The sequence below is a fragment of the Abramis brama genome (genome assembly GCF_963993115.1).
Source record: "Abramis brama genome assembly, chromosome: 17".
Lineage (NCBI taxonomy): Eukaryota > Metazoa > Chordata > Actinopteri > Cypriniformes > Leuciscidae > Abramis > Abramis brama.
Genome location: NC_139979.1, coordinates 26,730,794 through 26,754,251, shown reverse-complemented (window position 1 = coordinate 26,754,251; position 23,458 = coordinate 26,730,794). Strand labels below are relative to the sequence as shown.

Genomic DNA, 23,458 nt, shown 5'->3' with positions numbered 1-23,458 from the left:
AATCAAATGCAAAAAGTGCAACCAACCAAATGCTGATCATTAAAGCTTGGGCAAAAAAAGAAAAGAAAGTTGTTTGTTTGTTTGTTTGTTGAGAAAGTTATACTTAATTTTAAGAGATATATATAACGTAATTTCAACTAATTTAAAAGACATTGACTTTATTAAAGAATACTACCATGGCTATTTCTAGTGCCAAAACTTGATCTCCAGTTGCTAGACTAGATAAATGCTTCTGATATGCTCCCAAAGATGCAGTGGTGGTACAACAGTATTTGGACCAGACATTCTTTCTTCACCAAGACTGTGTTCCACTTGGAGATTTAATGGTATGATGCTTATAGCTACCTTAACCCTCCTGTTACCCTCAAATCTACCAAAATTTTTTACTCACTGGGGTAAATTTTACCCCAGCAATTTAAACCCCCAGAATGTGATTTTTATTTGTATTTTTTCAAAGGTTTAAGTCAGGTACTTTGTTTCTTTATGTTTACCACCAACCCCCTAACCCCACCTTATACATCCAGAATACCTATTGCACGACTATGGACAAATTAGCAAATCACTATAAAATGTCAGTGACTTGACATACAATTCATAAAATATTTGGTGTTTTAATTGCTTTATCATATCATACAATTTCTTTTATCAAGGATAGGTTTGTTGTCAATTTGACACTCCATTGATAGTCTCAGGATGCCTCACTGTTGGCACGACACAGGACTCATGGTAGCGTTCCCGATTCCCTAGCTGATTCTTCAGGAGATGTTCCTGCCTGGCACTTGCTGGACACTCTGGAAGGTCCTAAAGCCTTCACTGCAGTCGAACCTCTATTCTTGTAGCTCTTGATGATCTGGTAAATGGTTCTTTAAGGTGCAAAATTCTTTGCAGCTATTTCCTTGCATGTGAGACCATTTTGATGCAAAGATGACGGCTGCACATCTTTGGAGGAAACCATTGCTAACAGAAGAACACAATGATTGGAAGCACTTCTTCCTTTATTTTATAGCAATCATGTGCTGATGATATGATTAGTAAAATGATGTTAGCTGGTCATTTGGTGCCAAGGACAAAAAGAGTGAAATTTGGGGTTTCGTGATAAAGCTTTTTGCAAATAGGTAAAATGTCTCTGATCACTCTGCACAATAATCTAGAAAAATGTGAATCAACAAATTTTCAAATTTGGCCACCGCTGTACCCTGTCATTCAAGTGGGACCATAATAACCTTCCATTTTTGGCTAGACAACATGAGGTTCTCCACTATCATAGTTCTTGAAAAAAGAAAAGATGAAAAGAATGAAAATGAAATGGAATGGAACTATGAAAAGAAATGGAAGGTCCCCATTAAATTAGGAAACGTCTTTAATTTTTTTGGTTTGTTAATTATGTATTTAGAGATGTTAAACACTGAATGGGGTTAAATAGACCCCAAAGATAATAGGAGGGTTAAGATCACTTTTTGTTTTACAAAGCCACAGTTAATTGTATTGTCATTATTATTTTATCATTGTATTATTATTCCCCAACAGACCAAGCATTCCTGTAGAATGGTGTGTACAACAAATTCATAAGGAAAATTTGTAAATAATAAATAAGCTTAGGGCTTTTCTATTTAAAACCAATTATATTTTCCACCAGTAGTGGGCTCTTGCTCAATGAAAGCAAATATGTACATCAGAGTCCACAAAGTTAAGTAGAAGTGAAGTTAGTGAGGGAAGACCATACAATTTTTTAAGTCCAAAACCTGAAATGTGTGTGTCACAAGGAAACATCCAAATATTGTACTGTTGTGGCTAATCCAGGGCCACAACAGTAAAATAATAAGCTTTGTGGAGCTGTGGATTAGCAGGATGCAGCGCGGCTGTAGAACACTGGTGTTGGAAACACTGGGAGATTTTGTTCTCTAAAGCAGAACCCTGCAAGCTGACAATACCCTGAAATCAAACTGTTTAATCTATGATTTATTCAGTGTTTGTTACAGCACAAATATAACATTTGAATGTGAGATTTTAGCCAATTTGTCATGTTTTGTACCTGTAAACAGCAATGTGTGAACCCCATGACTCAAATCCTCCTTAAAAAAACTACTGGTTCAAGAGAGCCTGATTCTAGTAATGCAACTGCAGCCATAGCAGTACACGTTAAGATCAGTCCATTGTAAGATCAGAATTGTTCAAATTATGAGACCGTGTATGTTATCACAACAGAAATGATATTTGTTTTGATAGCTCTTTAGTGGATGGGTGGAATGCAGCTGTTGGTTTGTTCAGATTCATATTCAGCAATAACAACACCAAGTGTTCATCTACATCCAGGCAAGACATCCTGGAATTCTTCATAGCCTGTTCAGAATATGTCAAAAACAAATAATAATTTACTTACGTTGCCACCCCAACAATAGGTAAAAAAAAAAAAAAAAAACGTTGACGTCACAATCGTGTTGCATTGTGGTATATGGAGCTTCCTGAAGTGTACATATGAAGTAGACTTGGGACCAGGGACCAGGCTCGTCATTACTGGTAATGCCACCATGGCTTTCGTTGCAGTGGCAGTTGTAGCCGCTAGTTCTACATTGGTGGAAGCGCAGAAATGTTTATTGATACATGAAACTATCCAAATAACAATCTACCAATTGTCATCCCTTTCTCCCCCAATGAGGAGCTGGCCCCAAAAGAATCATCCATATGGACATGAATAAGACCTGAAGCAGATAGTTGGCTCTGTGTTTCTTAGTATGTGAGAGAGATCTTGACTGCTAAGCAAAGATTTATTAAACCACTCACACTGACCCTTGGTGTGTGTCTTTTGGACCCAGTAATGATCACATAACTATTGGTTTAAAGCACTTCCTGAATTCTTGCACTGACTAGTGAATTTGTGCAGATACCCCAAACATATACTGGTATACACTCATGGACTAGCAATCCAGTGTCCCAGAGACTCTGCCATTCTGGGAATGGTCAAACATGGTGAAGTGTGTTGGGATTTGGTTGGGTTGCAAAGCCAGAAGATGCATCCCTATGTCACTAAAGTCACTATGAAATCAAAATGGACTTTTTTGTTTGTTTGTAGAAATATTGCAGTATTAATTATAAATTGTTTATCAATGCAATTAAACTCATGTGCCCTTATAATCTTTAATAAAAGTAACTTCCTCTCCCTCTTGCAACAACATCTCTTCTCTGATGACGTGTTTACTGGTGCAGGAGTGGGACAACCTGTCACTCACAAGAAATCACGGCAAGAGCAAATGACAATGAGCTATAATCAAGCCAGTGTTGATGCTTTAATGCTAATTGCATTGAGTTCACGTTACAAAGTGATGTTGATGACACTGTTTTAATATCTGTGTTGAATGACTTGGACAGTCCTGGGCTTCATCAACAGGGTGTGACTAAATTGATAGAGTGGTGTGTGAATTATGCTCTTGTCATTAATACGAGTAAAACCAAGGAGGTTATATTTGGGTCTACATCTGATACTCATGTAATGCCTGTTTTTATTCATAATGAAAAAATCAGAGTGGTTAAAACATATATATTTAGGAGTGATGATAGATGATATGTTATCCTGGAAAGATCATATTGATACTCTCTGTAAAAGAACAAAGCAGAGAATTTACTTTCTTCGTCGTCTTAGGTCATTTGGAGTTTGAAAACAGATTCTTCTGCTGTTCTTTAGGTCTGTGATAATGAGTATACTGCAATATTGCAACTCTATTTGGTATAAGAGTTTGTCTGTTATGCTAAAAACAAAGTTGTTTAATCATTAAAAATCTGTTCAAAGATTGTAGGTCAGCCTGAGCCTCTTGAGAAGCATTATGATTCAGCTTATTATAACAATTTGATAAGGCTGGCTAATTATATGGTTTCTAACCCTATTCCTGCATAATGAGTTCAAATTACTACCATCAAAGCGGAGGTACAGAGTTCCAAGATTCAACAAGGTGAGGCTGAAACACTCTTTTGTGCATCAGGCTATCTTAGCGTTGAACAAAACACTTAATCAGAAATCAAGAGTATTGTGAAGGTGTTGTATAAGTGTAATAATGAATGTATAATGTGGGAGGTTTAAGTGTATGTCGATGGATTTGAACTTGAAAAACGGAGTGTACTGACATCTTTCCGTGGTTAAAACAACATTCCTTCTTATGTTTGTTCATGTTTATTTGAGGCTATAAATTAACTAGAAGGAAGAGATGATCGGTTCACGATCAGCTTTAACTGATGCTCTACAGCGATCTGTCACGACAAATTAAAGAGACACAAAACTGTATTTATTGTTTAAATTTCTTTTTAAAAATGATCAAATTTGAAAGGTGAGACTTTGTTTATTGTTTAATATCAAACGTAACCGAAAAATAACCTGATCTGTCCTGTCTGTCAGCGTGTTGTCAGTCTCCTCTCTGCTCCGCGATGTATTTTTCACTGCGAGAACATGGTGCGGCGTGAGAACGGCGTAGCTTGTCGGACATAGCGACAGTAACTAAGGGGGGCGGGTCTTTGCGAACGGTCAATTGCAAGGATTGGTAGCTACTTGACGCCGCGGTTTTTTTTATATATTTTTTTTTATTATTATTATTGATATTTTTTTGATTGGTCAATCGTGACCATCGCTGAGAAAAGTCTTAGGCACAACTAAAGATCGCCCTTTTTTGTCCTTGTTTTTCATAAATTCGTTCTTAAACATGGGTAGTTCCGGATATTTCGGATTGTTAGTGCACTTTCACACTGTAAATTACGTTTTACTTTATAAAGTGATGAACTTTGTTTGAAATACCACAATAATTGAAATTTTTATGAAACATATCACTTTTTAATCAGGCGTCTACAGCGGGCAGCTGGGGCCCTTCCCCTGGGGTCCTCAGTCAACGTGCTGCGGAACGTTTGCGTGCGCAATGATCTGAGGGGCTTGTTTTGGTTGCACGTTTTTATATATTTGAAGGGACGAATACGATTCCGCTGATATTATTGAATCTTTACCATGATGCCGGGGGAGAACCAGTCTAAAGCCGGAGGAATCGCCTCTGAAGCAACTCCTGGCACCTGTCAAAACTGCACTGTTTTAAATCAGGTGAGAAGTTTATTCCTCAAACTAACACACTGTCCAGTAGTTATTTGCTTGCTTAATTGGTTACCCCAGTAATTATGGCCATGCCACGATAATTAATTACGCAATATGATAATTTGATAATTATTTGGTTGTTAAACACATGAAGATTGAGTACATTAGATGAATACGCAATATATGTTGTTTATATTACACCTGTCTTAGTCATTGTTTTAATTTTACAGTCACATCGTATAAATGTGATTTCCAGTTAGTGGCACGCAACTGTTTATATTTTCTTATTAGTTTATTAATTTGGTGTTAAATGCAGGTACCAGTGTCATTCTTTTAGTTTGATGAATTTACTTTTCATGGTTTTGGCTGTTGATTACAAGTAAAGTTAATACTATGTTTACATTTTCAGAACTTAGATGAATATGTGGCTGCTTTGTTAACTCTCAAGCAAAAGATCGTCGACACGGAGTGAGTGCTTTATTTATTACTATTGTTTTTAACTATATTCTATCAATTCAAGAATACCTTACTCATACATTTAGTCCAATACTTGTAAGGAAGCAAAAGAACAGTATTAAAAATTTTAGGTAAGTTTATGTCCGACTTTGGTTCTTCTGCACCACCCCGCTCTGACAACGCTCTGTTGTCATGACACTCAGCGTATTGTTTTCTGCTAATGAAAAATGGGATATTCACAATTTAGTATGCAAATAGATGCAAGAAAGCAAACCAATGACTGAATTACTATGCAAGTATTACAGTGACACCACTACTGTCGGTTACATTTGAACGTTGATCATTCTGTCAGTTGAACAAGTCATTGGCAGAGCCGTTGAAAAAAAAAAGAAGAGAGAATTGCGACACTCTTCTGTGATCTCGCCGCCACGCGGTCACGTGGTTCATGTAGATCTCAATAGTTCCAAACAAACCAAAGCTGTCATCATGTTTAAATGGGTTGCAGTGGGACAGATAGCAGGCAATTTTGGTAAATATCAAAGCATAATGTGCACTGATTACTACGTGGACTAATATATACTGTATGGTAAGACTAAGGGATGTTTTAAAAGAGGTGTGATAATAGTAATATTACTAATACGTGTAATGTGTAGTATATGTAATATTATCTGTAAATTCTCTCATGATATTTGGCACAAAGTGATGAGCCATGACCCATCTTTGCTAGCAAAGACTGAGATGCTCCTTTAACACTCAATCACAATACCCTCACCTCTTTCAAATTCACTTATTGTTGACTGTTTCAAAACAGTTTAACTTGGATATTCTATAAGCTTTTCACTTTTATTTTGCTTCTGTCCCAACTTTTTTAGTGAGTGTAGCAGCGACCAAAATCAAAATGTTTGTATTTACAAAATATATAAAATTGTTCAGTGAAAAAATGTTTTCTTTGTACTTTTGCCAGTTAAATAAAGTTGAAAGAGAATCAACAAATCACAGATTCTTGATTTTATTGCATTTTACAAAATGTCCCAACTTTTATTGATTTGGGTTTGTATAACGATAAACATCAAACAAAAACTGGCAAAATACAAATTATAGACTCATGAGAGGTCAGATAAAGCATAAAATGTAAAAAACACAGTAATTTCATTAACTTGCCAGCGGATGTGTTTGGAAGATACTGAAATGAATGGGGTTCATCGCAGGAACCATTTATTGTTTGTATTCCGAAGTTCACAACTATCATTTGCCCGACGACACATGATTCTTCTGCATTCTCTGATTCCAGTGGAAGTCTATGGGAGTGTCGCAACTCTATTAACGACTCTGGTCAATGGAAGATTCACAAATTTTAAACACAACATTGTGTCACGGTTTGCAGTGTGTGTGTTTACTATTCCTTATACTCCTAATGTTTGTGCACTAACTTGGATGGGTTAAATACAGAGGACAAATTCTGAGTATGGGTTGCCATACTTGGCCTTCACATGTCACTTTCACTTTATTACATATACATTTTACATTAAATAAATAAAATATAGTTGGCATATCTGAGACTTAATGCACATAGCAGAGTTTGAATATAACGTTTGTTAAATGGTTCAAATTTTAGTAATTACAATTGAGGTGCAAAAGTTTAATATTTAGGTTTTGGGCATTCCAACTAGAATGTTTAAAGAAATATATTTACAGGGTTTTTTTTGTTAGTACTGTAACTGTAATAATCAGATTCATGCTTAATGGCAAAGATGAACATGTTACTTGCTGACATTTCAGTTTTAACTGCTTTGTCAAATAAAACTAATATTATTATCTTATAATAACTTTCACATTTTTATTTCAGCCGTCTCTTGAGCGAATACAAAGAGAAGTGTGATGATATCCTTTTCAAAGCTATGTAGACAATAACTTTGTTCTTGCTTTTGTCATGCTGTCTGTTGATTTACTGATCCATTTTATTGTAGATTTTATGTTAGTTGTTGGGTACCTGTATTGTGCAACATCACATGAGCAGGAGGGCTGTTGTATTGAATATCAGCCCGACCACATTAAGCCTCAGGTAATCACAGCCATGCTGATAGTCATTACAACAGCATGGTTGAGAGTGAAATATTATTTTTATACAGTTTAAGAAACAAAGTTAATACTGAATTAGAAACAATGTTTATGTTTTGGATCAATCAAAGCACAAATGGCATTTTTACGTTGTATTATGCAGCATCCTTTCCAAATGGTAGCTGGTTAAAACAAAATAAGTTAACTTATTTGTAAATAAGGATGTAAATGTGATTGCATTTCAATTTTGTAGTAACTTTCAGTGGCACTGAGAATTTTGTTTTCTATACTGTCTATTACACCGCTGGTGTAAAATCAGAATGCAATTTTGCTAACCCGGCACAGAGGTGGTATGTGTGAAATACGCCTTGCCCTCATTTTTACAACAAAATAAAGTAAAAAAAGAAAGAATGTTTGGTTTCATGAATTTTTTTGGAACTCAATCTTTTTTTTTTTATTCTGCTTAACCTCCAATATGGGGTTTCCATTTCCTATTCCATGATTGCTGGTGAGAGAAATGTCCAAATCTGTCATGGTACAAATCACAGATACTCTAAAGTGAAAATATGCTCATTGCCCCAGGCACAGTTGCACTCTACTACCCACTCCGTACCGCTCACATACAGTGGTCTGGAGAACGGTGAACCCAAAACTTTAAAAATTAACATTGTTCTCTGAATCCATCTTTGTTTTCCTTGACAAAAAGTCACAGCTTCAGAAATCACAGAGGTAAGACCTTATTTTCTTTTTCACTACAGTTATATGTGTAACAGATTTATTTTTAGGTGACATTTATGTTTTAAGCAGCTGCTGTTTATCAAAGTGATTTACAGTGCACATTTACCAGGCTGATACTAGAAGAATAGATATACCAGAGAATATGCCATGCATGTGCACTGATTTCTCAAGTGGCATAACCCTAATTATTGCAAAGACATTGTACTTGTCATGTTGAAACTAAAGTAATGCAAAGCCAAGATGCTGCTGTACAAGTACATTTACAAAGTAATTTGTCATGCAGTAGCCTAAAGTTTTAGAAGTTTGATAATGTGCACATAGCAAAAAAATTGTCGATTATGATTGAATTATGTTGACTAAATGTGTATTTGAAGAATGCCTTTGAAACATGGTGATGTGTTTTTCACAGAGAGAGCAGCAAACTGCACAGACAGCTGGATGAGGTGCTTCTGAAGCTTGAGCCCTTAGAGAAGCAAACAGTGGAGTATGAACAGATGAAGACAGAGCTGGAGAAAATTAAGGTTTGTGTTAAAACCCCCGAATGTCTAACCATCACATAATAATTTCAGTAATCGCTACCAATTGCAATGAATTTCCCTGATTCTCATTGCCAATTTCAATACAGATTAAAAACTCCCACTTTTATTAAAAAAGTTGCGTATTAATATAAACTAGGGCTGTCAACATTAATGCGTTAGCGCATGCAATTAATTCTAAATCTAATGCATTAAAATAATTTAACGTAAATAGCGCATATAAATTACTGAAGCACGTGAAATAGGCGTCATTAACATAATTTACGTCACGCAGTTAGATGATCTTAGAAGTTGGGAGTTTATAACACTGAGCATCTACAATACCTCTAACCCTGGTAGATGTAAATTTCTATTTTAACCCTTTGACCTGATTTTGCTTCTTTGTTTGCAATCAGATCATTTTAAGCTGCTAAACTAGAAAATGTTCAGTCCAATCAGTCCAAAACAGTGCTAATGTAAAGAAAACCAGGCTAATTACATCAGAGATGGCTGAGAGAATAGAGACTCGCGTAGTGTTTTCAGTGAATTATTCATTCCAGTGTGTGTTTCACTTTAAAACACAAGCTGTGTCATATTCTGTCATTGTTTCTGAAGACCGCTAGCATCGCGGTGTTGAAATACTGACTGAACGGAACATCAAAACATCCCATCACTCTATGGCCAGATGATATGCAAACTACGTTTCTCGGCTGGATAAAGCAAACCAGCGTCTCGCTAGTAAAGTTTTGATGGATGAGGATTGCAATCAAGGTAAAGACGATTACTGTGACGTACAAGAATCGTACAGTACGCACTCGCGAGTCCGTTATATTGATGCGCAAACACACCGTGTATGTGTGCACTTGACACACTGATCGCACATTGTATTTATGCATTTACATATTTCAGTACATTCACGTTGTTTCCAAACACATTCAGGATAATGTTTTTATCGGTCGGGTTTAGTAAGTCTTAATTGCTGTGTAATGTAAATTCTCTGCTATAATTGCTGTGTTTAGTAATTCTGAATGGAATCATGTACTGTAGTACACCTTAAATATACCTTGAAAAAAGCTTGCAGAAAATTTAAAAATATACAAAATAACATGGGGTTTTGGGGTTATGGAAACAACAGTTACCATGGTGAATACACAATATTAACACAAACTGTTAATGCTCTTAACATGCAAACTGCTCCTGAATTGAATTAACATCATACCTGCATGCAATCCTTCCCAGCTAACACATGACGTACCAGTAATGTGATTTATTGGTACTTTACTTTTATTTCATGACTTACTGTTTGACTACATAACTATGACGTTGCATGCTCGTAGTTTCTTTTGCACTTTAGTGAAGTGATATACAGTACACACCGCCACACTTGCAATTGAAGAGTGCGCGCTTACGAGCACAGTATAACGTCTGACAGGACAGGAAAGTTCGTTTTACTGAGGGTGAGAGACTTTATTTTTCTCAAAATATATATTTTTAAAATAATGATAGAATAATGAGACGTAAATATAGCCTGACAACATCTCATCTGACTGCAGATACTGAATTGGGAGCGTTTTTCTCAGGCACTCTGACAGAAGTGTCAACACACACACATCTTTCAAAAATAAGTCTCCCATCAGAAAAAACTTTTAGAATTAAGTTTTTTTGTTGTTGATGTTGTTTCTTTGACTGCATACCAAGTAGGTCGCGACCCACCAGTTGAGAAACACTGGTTTAATCGACTAGTCTCGCACATCCCTTGCATTTACTCATGTAAGAGATTGAAAAACTGCACTTTTGTATTGAATTAAAGCTCCAATATACTTATGAAGTTTTTTTGTTCTTCGCTTAGGATTAAAAAGAAGTCTGAAAAATAGTTTTGCAGCTTGTATACTATTGGCGAACATTTCAATGCATCCCAAGCTGTTGAAAGCAGCGTTAAATATGTAAATATGTGCTGCGCCCTTTCCTCTAAATAACAAAATAAACACAGTGGTGAGAAAACAGCCGTTAAGAAAACATCTGATCGTAGCAATGTGGATGTTTTTCACAAGATTTGCAGCAGCTTTCCAGTGTTTGTTTCTACTTGCATCTGATATTGATGGGTTGAACAAAAAAACTGAACCGGAAAAGATTTCCACATCAGAACACATCTACTAATCACCACGGTGGTTTGAAGGTTACCAGACAACTTTTTTGGAAAGTTTGGTTTGGCAAGTTGTTTCCTGGAACAAACTCAAAAAGATTTTTTTTTTTCTTGCCTAATATTGTTAAAAAAATTATGTCATGCTAATTTGTTCTTTAATTACTTTTGATTGAAATATGTCAGGGTCTTTAAGTTGACAATCTTTACTACCAATTCAATACAAAGACTGTTCTAACATCTAAGTTAGAATGGTCATTCATCGTGAAGTTAGTTAAGCTAACTTTAACTGGACTTGAAATATGTGCATGCTAATTTCTCTTTTCTTTTTGCCTTTTTATACAACAGGCTGAATTGAAATTGTATCAGCAGAGATGTGAAGATGTCGACAGACTGAGAGCTGAGAGTGTTCAGACACTTTCTCTGTAAGACCACTCTCTACTGTAGTATCACTTGTTGATTAGTTCTGCTTGTCATGATGTCTTCTACTCACTGTATTTATCTTTCTCTATTCCCAGGAAAGAAAAAGCTGAAGAATCCTTAAGACAAGCAGAGGGTACATGCATCACAAATTATTTTAAGGATAAGATTAGAACAGGGCCTATATGTCAAGAGTGCTGATCATATTAATCAAAAAAACAGATTATCAAAATGCACCAATACCACTTTTTCCAAAACGATTCAGATACCGATAATTTCATTTTTGGTACTTTGCCGATACCGATACCTGTATTTTCACTGCATTTGTAATTTTTTAATGCATTGGGTAGAGAAACCAAAAAAATATTAATCATATTATTTTGCTTAATTTGTTTAGTAATATATATTTCCTTCAGTTATTTTCCCGATAAGCATGTTAAAAGGTATTGTATGAGCTTCTGTAACTTTTCACACTAATTCTCTATTCCAATTTTGATACTACAGCAAAAACTACTAGCCTTATAAATGAAATGACGAGCCACTCGTTATACATAAATCACAAAGTTCATGTTTTACTTGCATATACGATTTATTTTGAATCAAAATGATGCTTGTGTGCTGAGTGAACAATCAGCAATCTCGTTTTACTTTCTTTGCCATTTACATATCGGACCGAACTACAAACTTTCCAATGATGTCTGTGAAAAAGGGATGCGCTTGACAAGCTTGCCAGTGTTTTTCAGTCTGGACACAAACACTGTATACATGCTGTGTGGTATCTGTTGTTGGTATCAGAGCATTTTTATAGTACTAGTACATGAGTGCAGTATGGGGCCTGGTGCATCCCTAATCAAAACTGAACCTGTCTTTTCTGTGATTTGTTCACTCACTGAATTCCTGGATCATGTTTGTGTTGCCCATAAACATGTAATTGTGCCATTTTCACAGACACCATGCAAAAGCAAAATCTGGAGAATGAGAAGCTCAAAACAGAAATGAAATCACTGAAGGAGGATCTGCAGGAAACTCAGGTTAGTTTCTTTGAAGTTACCACAGTGATCTATAGATTGGTCAGTCCAAACAAAAGCTGTGCATTTTTTTAAAAAGATTATCATCAATGGTGTTCAAGTGAAATACTGGCTTTTTAAAGTTAATGTATCAGTACCACCTTAGATTGGCTCTAAAATAGCGGACTATAATGTTTGTCTTTTGCATCTTTTTGTATTTCGTTGATTGTCATAGTTTTTTTTTTTTACATTTTCTGACACATTTTTGGGGTTTCTTTATTTCAAGGATTCTCTCAGAAAATATGTCCAGACCACTGAGGAACATGAGAATCTCAAGTTGGAGAATGCCAAGACACTAATTATGTAAGTCCAGCCGGGTCGGTTTTAGACGTATTTGTAATTGTTCACAAATCACAATGACAAATGCTTGTCCTTTAAAAAAAAAAAAAAATGTGTTGTTGATATTTGTTAGTGTTGAATTGGACATTGATCTTCAGAAGAAGTTTTTTTTTTTTTTTTTATGTATGTCTATTTTTTTCTCCTCTCAGGAAAGGAAACCTTGAGAATGAGCTTTTGGTGCTGAAAGGTCTGTGTTAGTGATCTTATACATATTGCATATACATATTAGACTGCATGCATGAATGACATTTTAATTCTGTTTTAGATTTGTTTAACTTATCTGAATATGGACTATCACAGCACATTAAAACATATATTGGATTTTTTTGTAATCTCCTTACCTTATGTTCCAGTAAATGGTTTTGTGCACTATATAGATTGGAGATAAAAGCTAAATTAAAGTCTTACTGTGTTTATTTGTACACAGAATCAAAATTTCAACAGGACAATGAAATTGGTGTTCTAAACAATGAGAAGAGAAGACTTGAAGAAGTGCTGTACACAACACAGGTTCAAATTTTGCTGTAATAATTTATATGCTCTGGTGAAATGTAAAGAAAAAGGTCACCCATAATCATTCATTCTGATTATTAAAAAAAAAAATGTCTTTACTGTTTTCAGCAAAGACTGAATAAACTTGAGAAGGAGTTCAACAAAGGTATGAGTTATGTATAAGTATAGCCAAGTACCTACACCTAGTATATTATTCGTTTTCAGTCATTTAACAAATTTTTTTTTATCTTAGAAAAAAAGAGTACGTCTTCTCAAACAGATGCAGAGCCACTAATTGACAAAGGTATGCATTGTTTAAAACTGTTAAATTCTCCGTTGTTCAATTAAATGCTTAGATATTTAAAAGAAAACATCTGGATAGCATGGCAATTGATAATGTTTCCTTTTCAGGCAAAGTCAGAATGCTGCTGGAAGAGCTCTGGCATTGCGTGGAAACTTCATCCCAAACACAAGAAAAATTGTTTATTGCTGGTAATCATTCTTGCCTTGATTAAGCAAAATTTTACCTTGCTGAAATGTATTCATTATCAAGTCACCAAGCTTAATTGTGATGAAGAGGCAATGCATATTTCTTTTACAGGAGAAGAGGCCGCACCCTTGAAAAGTCAACTTAAAAGAATACCTTCTCAACCATTGCTTAACAGTCCTTTAGGAAGACCGATTTCCCATCCATCTCACGGGAATCCCAGTCCAGAAACTAAGTTGCAATCTTCAAAACGCTCCACACCTAAATCACCTCCAGCGATCAATAGGCCTACATCATCACCTCAAAAACTGAAAAAGCAGAATAATGACCAACAGTTCAGTGCACCAAGTAGAAAGAGGAAAGTAAGTTCAGATGTGCTTGAACATGTGAACACTTGGACCGATGATGCCAATAGACCTTCACTAAAGGAAATGACAGATGGAGATTTCTTACATGGAGATTACTGTATTGATTTGCAGGGCATTAAAGAGTGGTTCAAGCCTTTGCCCACAGCTTTATCACCTGTGCATAGCCCCTCAATAGAGCTGGTGAGTGAACATTTACGTTTCAATTACATTGTAATGCTCAAGTGATTAAATTGCAGTAGGGCTGTAATCAACCAAAGAAAATCTTGGTCGACTGAAGTCCTGAAATTTTCGACTAAAAATGACGTTAGGAAAAAAAACCTGTTAAATTAATTAGCTGCGCACTGTGCGCAGTACTTGGTAGCCTTGTTGTCCGCCTAAATGAATTATAAATAAACATAAAAAACTAGTAGGCTATTTGCAGTATATTAAATCTTTTTTGACCTAATTATTTTGCACTGAAATGAGTCTGACACACGAGTCTGCCAGCTCTCACAGTGTTGCATCACGTGCACCTGCGCAATATCATAGCCTATGATTTCCGAAACTAGCGATATCATCACAAGAACTTTTGAGGAATATGCAACATAATTTAGACAATTGTTTTTGTCATATGTATTATAATAACTGACAGACACTATAATTTCAGGCTGAACATAGGAGCTCAGCTTCGCGGCTGAGACACGAATAGACTATTAACTAGAGCCTGACCGATATGGATTTTTGGGCGCCGATGCCGATACCGATAAAAAAAAGCCAGATACCGATATATCGGCCGATATTATTTATGTGTATATTATAATACAGTAGCAATATTATTTATGTGTATTATAGTACAGTAAGTTTGGACACACTTTCCAATTGGTGTGTACAAACTTTTGATGGGTACTGTATATAGAATACACAGTATAAACAGAATAAATATATAAACGTTTTGCAATGATCACTCAAATGTGGTGATCAAACACTTGTGTGACAAAGATATGTAATGGAGGCAGGGTGAATGATAGAATGAGAATTTGAGCTGTAACCAAACTAGTTTGCATTGCATTTTATTTTATATTTTCTAAATACTGTTGCATAATCTTCACTAACGACTTTGTCTTTTAATTTAGTCACATTATTTAAAACATAACTTGTATCAATAAATATATCAAAAGTGTCACTGACAAAACCTTATCTTCTATTTTTAATCTTAATTTCTCTAATATCTACCAGTGGAGGAAGAACTCAGATCTTTTTAGTAAAGTAAAATTAATAATATCATAATGAAAACGTTTATAATTACATATGTACAGTAGTTTTATACTATTTTAAATAAGTAGTAAGCAAAATGTACTAAACGTGAAACTAGGCTATAGGGCTGGACCCGAATATTCGAATATTTGTTCGGTGGGTTGGTATTCGATTTGAAAATTTGACATTCGTTTTTTTTTTTTCACATCTGAGATCCCCCGCGAAACGGTTCTCATTCGCGCTTGAATAAGGCCGGCGACACACTGACTGCGTGGCATGGCCGTTTTTATTTCGGCTCCCATGTTAACAGGTTGGAGTTTGCACACTGCCTGCGTGAGACGCGTCGGAAAACGCATGCATGCTAGAAATAGAACTGACGCGCAAGTGTTCCAGCAACGGGAGTATTCTCTGGCTAGAGCGCAGAACAGCGGAGTTTGTATGGACGAAGTGCATGTCTGAGCTTGTGTTTTGGGTTAAGCTGTGTTGCTTTGACATTGTGGAAAATAGAATAATAGAAACAAAATGTATTAGCCTTTTTACCCGTTATTATCAATCTAAATTAATCTCGTTTTTTAATTTAACTTAATTTCGTTTTTCTTTATTTAAATTTCGTTTTTCTTTATTTAAATTTCGTTTTTCTTTATTTAAATTTCGTTTAATTTCTTTATTTAAAATTCGTTTTTCTTTATTTAAATTTCGTTTTTCTTTATTTAAATTTCGTTTAATTTCTTTATTTAAATTTCGTTTTTCTTTATTTAAATCTACCCTTTACTGTGTCAGTAATTTTGTTAGTCAGAAAAATATTAGACTACCTTAAAAGTATTGCTTAATTTAACAGACCTGTGTGTGTGTGCGTTTTATATCACTAATGCAGTGTCCATTCTCGGACGCGTTCTCTGCCTGTGAGGTGCGCCGCTTCCCGCTCGCGCTGTTCTGTAGTTTACTAAAAGTGTATTAATTCTGAACGTGTCGCGTCTCGCGTGTCCATCTGGCTACTCTTAATGCAAAATGGCCCTATATAAAGTGTTATAATTACATAAATTATTGGAATATTGCTTGATGTTGTAACGTAGCAGAATGAGCTTTAACACTGTGTCTACACCGGACGCGGCCGTTATTTTTTTTGCCACTTTTGCCCGTTCTTTGTGACAGCTTTTAGGTGCTTTATTGGCAGCGCCATCCTTACATAAATCACTGCACGCTGCATTTTTTTAAATATTAATTTATCGGCCATTATAAATGCCGATACCGATAATTAGGAAAATGCCTAATATCGGCCCGCCGATATATCGGTCGGGCTCTACTATTAACTTAAAGCTTTTACTCTTAAACACAAAAGGCACGTCCACTTTAATAAAAAAATAATATTCATTAAACAAACCAGATCAAGAGCAGAAACAAAATAAAGTGCATAACTGAAAAGTAAAGCATAAGCTCAAAACTAATACAAACAGTGGGCACAGCGCAAATTTGCATTCAACTTTTTTCCCGTTTTCTATTTTAAAAAAATGCTGCCACACTGCCGATGTCTTTGTTGACATGGTAGAAGAGGACTGACTATGAATTAAACGCTCTCACAATTAAATAAATAATATTCAGCAAACCTTCTAGTAGCCTACTTTCTTCAATCTGTCTCTCTTCTCCAGTGGGTTGGGCTAATCCAAAAGAAGTGAAAACAAAGGGGGTGTTCTGAAGACAGACTGTTACCTGTGAAACAGGGGTGGTGCTCTGAAAACACCCCCATTAGCAATTAGTGCTTTCCACCTGATTAAATGAACGTGGCAAAACTAATGAAATGAACGCGGCAAAAATCGAACAATCAGAATTTTGGTCGAGCCAGAACGTATCGACCAATAATCGACTGGGAGATTACAGCCCTAAATTGCAGTGCCATTACTGTGATTTTTAGAGATGTGGATTTGAGTCTTGGTCTTTTAGCGAATATTAATATACTTCTGACTTGAATTTGACTCTACTTCAAATGAACTATTTGTGACTTTGCTTGTAACAAATATTTCCTTCTAAACTTTTCTATTGAGATCAGTTTAGATATGTTGAGAAAGCATCAAATGTGCATTGCGAAGAAAATATATATGAAGTTTCAAACCGACACCTACACAAGATTTAATTTCAGCCTACAGAAATTGTGCTGTAGAAATTCACAATACAAGTCATTTATAATTGACTGAAATACTGACAAAAAAACGTGTGGAGCGTTGCATGTCATCTTAAATATAGTGGTATCCATGGAGATTCAGGCTAAACAATTATGTTTCCTAAGGCAATTAGTTGAATCATTTAATAATGGCTTGTAAAAATGTAACTGTAAAAATTTTCTAAATGGCCAGTAGTGGTGAAGAGAGTAGTGTAACATTTTTCATTTGTTCTTTCAGGTCAGTGTAAATGACGACCAACCAATGTCCGATACTGAACAGGAATATCAACCAGATACTGAAAAACCAGAAGCACTGTCAAGGTTACATAAAGATATTCTTCAAAACAACACACAATTAGAACCTTCAGATGTTGAGGATCAGAAGTCATTGCTAAAAGAAGTGGCCAAATCTTCTGTACTTTTGTCCCCAAACACTCAAGCAAGATCAGCGGTATCTGTTGAAAATGTAGATCTTGAAAACACTTTGTCTTACAGCCAACACATGGAGGTAGAGAATGTGTTTGAAGGAACAAATGGCTGTGAGGCCAACACTCAGAGTCAAACTGCAAAGTCAGGTATAGAAAATGGACACAGTGTGGAAAGTTCTGTAGAAAGTGACACCACACAAACTGTGGTAAAACTTCCGCTGATGAATCCAAATGATGACACAACAAAATTGGAGGATACAAAAAGCACTAATAATCTTAAAAATCTGTTGGAAAACTCAGATCCTCAGCAGGATATAAAATCTGAGCTAGTGCACACCAATTCTATTGAATCTACAGAAAGCAAAACTTCTCAGGTACAGCCCAATGCGACATTGGAAAGCGACAGCGTTTCAACACTTGATGTGAACTATAGTAAGTTAGACGGTATTGACAATAAGGAATCAAATTGTTGTGTACCACTAGAAATGAAGACTGTTGCAGATATATCAACACATGACATTCAGAACAAGGCTGACCAATCTGAAGATAGTACTGAGGATAATGTTTCAACGCCTACAGAAGATCAGAAAAGTTTGAATGCAAGAGTAAATGGAGGTGCATGCCCTTTAAGACCCTCAAAGGCTGAAGAATCATCATCAGAAGATGAAGGATTTTTTGGTTTGAAGATAAAGGTTAGGGGTGTTCACACAAGGTCAGAAGGAAGAATCCCCTCAGAAGAGTTGGATGAAGTTCCTGGGAATACGCAGTCAGAAATTGACAAAACTGTTCAAAAGTTAATGAGTCAAGAAAATAATCCTAAGGATACTGAAGAAAATGATTCGGCAATCCCAGGAAAAACATCAGTGCAAATGAATAATGAATCTCAACAGGCAGAGGAGTTGTCAACTGATACCTGTAGCCCCGGTGTCAAAAATGTAGTCAGTGATGTTTATAACCACAAGGAAACATCAGGAGATTCTGCAGTAGATAGTCTTGAGGATACCAGCACACCATGCCAAGGTACTCTGGATGCAGAATATTCTACCTTTGAAAAAGGTGACAATATTTCCCTTGCTCCAGGTCTCCACACCCAAACTCGTATTACACCAACCTCATGTTTATCTCTTGGAAGGGTTCGAACAGAGATGGGTCCACCCCTACCTCCAGTGGTTATGCCACTTACTGCTACTCCTCCAAGGTTTGTAAAACATAACACTCCTTTAAAGCCTACTTCAGTATCCTCTGGATTACCAACAGATGGACTAAAGTCTCCTAAGACGGTACCTTCCGTGCCTGTTATTGATTCAGCTCTTCCGGATGCCTCAAAAATGTCTCCGTGCTTGACCACTCCATCGCCGTCTTGTGGAGTTCCCTCCTCACCACTTCAGTTTGGATCAGCTACTCCAAAACATGCTGTTCCGGTGCCAGGAAGGCTCCCGTCATCTGCTTTATCCTCCTCCCCTCCCACCGCTTCTCAGGAAAACTCCATGCAGATGCTGGATACTATGTATCCTGACCTCTCTGCACGAGCCCGCACATTAAACATACTCCGTGGGAATGTTAACTTGAACCGAGCTGGCAACGAGAATGGTTCCTCTCCTCCGTCTGTTAACCAGATATCAGGAAATAAAACAATCAGTTCTTCATCTACTGCTTTTACCAAAACAGAGCAGAAACCAAAAAAGACAGGTGTGAACATGCTTTTGCCAAAGAGTGCTAAAAGACTCCGACTTGATAACTGTTCACCTGCTCCTCCTGGTGTTGATTTTCCTGCAGAACAAGTAAAGGATCATCAAACGGTTATTAAAACCATCCAATCTCACCAAGAAATACAAAGCAGTCAGCAGATAATTGAGAAAAAGCCAGACAACAACACAATGGACAAAGATTGTAAAATCTTGGAAGCACTGGCCAAAGTTGGAATGTCCTGTTTTGATGTTTTGCCTGTTGTTAAGAGCCATGTGTTCCTTGGGAGAATATCTCAGGTGCCGATTTTGATTGATGAAGAAAAGGCTGTAATTGCTGAATTCTGTGTAAATCCGGTACGTGTTTATGCTTGGCAAAAGTCAGATGTTTTTTTTAAGGTAATGCAAATGTGTGCATTAATATCCTCAAAGCTGCATTTTTTTCTTATTCTTTAGTTGTCAGCAGAAAAACTCATGTCTGCCATATTGACTAAACTAAAGACTGAGAGGAGCATTCTGAGTTGTGAAAATATACAAGCTCTGTGTAGAGTCTACACCGGGATATGTCGCCAGATAGGGGACTATCAGAAAGCCCATGCCTTTGCATACAACATTCTCAAAGAGGGTGAGTTTACAGCAGCTTTTCCCATTATATCTATGTTATGTTTATTAAACATGTATCGTTTTAGTTGTTTAGCCTTTTTAGTCAGGGGGTCTCAACTCTAGCCCTCGAGGTCCATTTTCATGTAGAGTAAGGAAAATCACTAACTCACCTTCCCATCATTTTTTTTTTTTTGTAATCCTGACGACCTTGATTAGTGTTGGAGCCAGACTTGCTTTCTTTATTATGGTTGGAGTCGAATTATGATAATAATGTGTTTTGTTAACAATAGTTTGGTGTGGTTATGTTATATTTGTTTATATTCAGATTTTCTTGCTTTAATATTGCTTTGGTTTTGCTTTTCTATGAGTGCAACATGGAGGCGTGCGTTACTGAACCCGCCCACCAGCAAACAGGTGACTGCAGCACCTGTTTTATGGGTTCAATCTAACACGGAGCTCAGTTTTGTTTGAAAGTGATTTGTCGTGGCTAGCGAGGGGCAGCCGTATATTTTCTTTGACCGCTCATTTATCCCGTAACAAGCTTTGGATTATTCACTGAAAGCTCCATTACCCTCCCTGCTGTACGGTAGGACAATAAAACCACTGGAAATTCAGGTACAATTATTCACACGACATGCAATAAAAAACTTCAATGGAATGAAACGGACTCGAGGAATTATGTTTGAGCGCGTCAGCGACTGGCTGCAACACTAAGAATATTTCAATTAGCGTTGGAGCAAAACTCTGCAGGAAAATGAACCTTGAGGGCCAGAGCTGAGAATCCCTGCTTTATTGGTATTATATGTTGGTATTAAGTAATATGTAAGTAGACTTTCAGAGACATGGCATGTCTCCTATTTTAAGTTGTTGATTCAATTCTTCACTCACAGATTTTCCTGATGCCTCCAAGCTAATTTTGTTCATGGTCACAACATGGCCAAATGTGCTTTTCCATGAGACCTCCTTGTGCAAAGCCATTCATACAGTGGCCAAGCTTAAATCAGAGGAAGAAATTTTGGATTACCTAACTAAATATCTACACTGGGATAAGGTATGCTTCACTGTCCATGCTTTTGCTTGCAGTCTCTGATGGCTGGTGCAAACAAATACCATGCTTTATTCCATTACCAATAATTATTATTACAAAGCCAATAGATTCTGTAATTTCCTTCCTGACTCTGCTATTTGTCCTCTGGACATCATATGTATAAAGAGTGTGCACACGACAGTTTAATTTTGTACCCTTTTTTTTAATTCAATGCATAAAAACGTACAGTTTAAATAATTTAATTAACTTGCATTTTAACAGTTGTCCATAATATTTCTTAGAGTCCTCCTGATGACATCCAAGAATTGATCAGCAACTCTTTGAAGGCACTTCAAAAAGACAAAGCTTTGACATTCCAGAAGCATGATCGTCATGGTCACGACCTTTGCCCAACTGCTTGGGAATATATATATACCTTGGATCTCTTGTGTACACACATGCAGTGGAAGTGGACGCATGATTATGTTATTGGGTATATTTATTTACCAAGTACAGAATGTTAAATTGTTTAAAATAATATATAATATAATAATAATAATAATAATAATATATAGAATGGATAGATAATATATTCATAATGATTTTTATTTATTTATTGTTAAACAGCAAAGAGCTATGGCCCGTAATGAACACTTGGGTGACACAGTCAAGGCTTCAGCAATCCCCAGTCCGTGATGTTTCTGTAGCAGCTGTTCTGCGATTGATCGGTAAGTTGTTTTATTTGCATGTAGTGATTAATACTGAAAGTATATAGTTAATTTAAAGTAACATTTAAATTAAAGTTTTTTTTAAACTTAAATTATTAGTTTATTTTAATATTATAATATGAAATTAAATTTAAAAATGATTAAATCTGTAAAGTTTATGGCAACACTTTATTTTGATGAATAATTAAGTAACTTTGCAACTACATGTCAACTAACTCTCGGAGTATTAGTAGACTGTTTAATATCTGCTAACTCTTCATTGTGATTGTGCCACAACAGACATTCTACTGACTATAAGTAACTTTGCAACTACATGTCAACTTATTCTAACCCTACCAGTCTACTAATACTTTACTAACACTCTAATGAGAGTTAGTAGACATGTAGTTGTTACTTGTAGTCAACAGAATGTGTTAAAGGGACAGTCGAAATAAAGTGAAATTAGTTGAATTATTAAACAAAATATTTAATATTATTTCATTAATAATATATTTTATTCTACTTTATAGGTCTTTAATGATTAGTATCATTAACTTGTTTTGGGCTTGATGGTGCTTTTTATAACAGCACTACAAGTCAAAATGTCATTAACAATAGCATAAAGTCTCACAAATCATAAAACACAGCCTTTTAAAAGATTTGTATTACCAAGTTTTTTTTTTCCCTTTTGTTTATTATCAGTGTTTTTTTTGTTTTTTTCCCCTGCATTTCTCCAGGACGACTTGGTCAGTTAGGAATGAAGCAGAAGCTATGCAAATCAGTCCAAAACGTTGCAAAAGCTATAAACCTTTTTGGAAAACATGGGATTACAGAAGGTACTACACATCTACTCATGAAGCACAACAGTAATGGCAAATTAAAGATATTTTAGTAAAAAATAAAATGGCTTGCCTTAGTTTTTATGTTTTAAAGTTCTATAACCTTTAGGGTTATAACACCTCAATCCAACCATTTGTTATATGATTGTAGGTGTGCCTGAGGAGGTGCAGTTGTCTGCTGTCTATGCCATTTATGACCTGGCACCCTGCAACCCCAAAGATTCCCTGGAGGCTCTGGCATCATGGCGAAGTGAAACCACACAGTCAGTACCCGCTGCGGTGACCAGCTGCATCACTCAGATTGGTTCCCTTTGTCGTCTGATTAAATCCTGAAACAAATGTTTTTGTGCATTCTTTTTTTTATTTTAAAAACAACCCTCAAGCTGTGACTGTGCTTTGCTCTGGTTTTGCTCTGTGACCCGACAGAATGTTTGCTCATTGGTTACAGAAAAAACACAGAAATTATGCCATTCTTGTACATTTGTGTATATTATGTATGTAGATTAAAGATATTATGTTTATACCATAAAGAACATTTGTATTTAACTTGAAAATGTGTTTTTGACTTTGTTGTTTTGTCAGCATTAATATACAGAAATTGAAAGATTGTATGGTTCTTTTGTTTTATTGTGGCAAATG

The 23,458-nt window shown here is 36.0% G+C and overlaps 1 protein-coding gene across 3 annotated transcripts; it reads left to right on the top strand.

The window, feature by feature from the left end:
* The first annotated feature begins 4,202 nt into the window (after positions 1-4,202).
* ice1 (KIAA0947-like (H. sapiens)) lies at positions 4,203-23,426 on the top strand. 3 transcript variants are annotated; one of them, XM_084089385.1, is made up of 23 exons: positions 4,861-5,071; positions 5,472-5,530; positions 7,365-7,400; positions 8,288-8,305; positions 8,724-8,835; positions 11,318-11,394; positions 11,488-11,525; positions 12,338-12,420; positions 12,683-12,759; positions 12,945-12,982; positions 13,223-13,305; positions 13,417-13,453; positions 13,541-13,591; positions 13,699-13,779; positions 13,889-14,136; positions 14,254-14,322; positions 17,769-20,000; positions 20,100-20,268; positions 21,137-21,297; positions 21,576-21,766; positions 21,901-22,001; positions 22,718-22,816; positions 22,971-23,426. In XM_084089385.1, exons 1-23 carry the CDS (start codon positions 4,982-4,984, stop codon positions 23,150-23,152), a joined length of 4,332 nt encoding a protein of 1,443 aa, XP_083945511.1. In that variant the 5' UTR covers positions 4,861-4,981; the 3' UTR covers positions 23,153-23,426. The 3 variants fall into 3 exon arrangements, with proteins under 3 accessions (XP_083945510.1, XP_083945511.1, XP_083945509.1); XM_084089383.1 differs by having other exon boundaries at positions 4,862-5,071; positions 13,889-14,322; XM_084089384.1 differs by lacking the exon at positions 8,288-8,305 and having other exon boundaries at positions 4,203-5,071; positions 7,365-7,418; positions 13,889-14,322.
* Positions 23,427-23,458: the final 32 nt, after the last annotated feature.

What these genes read in the sequence shown, in the direction of transcription:
- ice1 (XM_084089384.1), top strand. Translation starts at nt 4,982, where the DNA reads ATGATGCCGGGGGAGAACCAGTCTAAAGCCGGAGGAATCGCCTCTGAA. An exon ending in GATATCCTTTTCAAAGCTAT is followed by an intron (nt 7,419 to 8,723) that starts GTAGACAATAAC and finishes TGTTTTTCACAG; the next exon opens with AGAGAGCAGCAAACTGCACA. An exon ending in AATGCCAAGACACTAATTAT is followed by an intron (nt 12,760 to 12,944) that starts GTAAGTCCAGCC and finishes TTCTCCTCTCAG; the next exon opens with GAAAGGAAACCTTGAGAATG.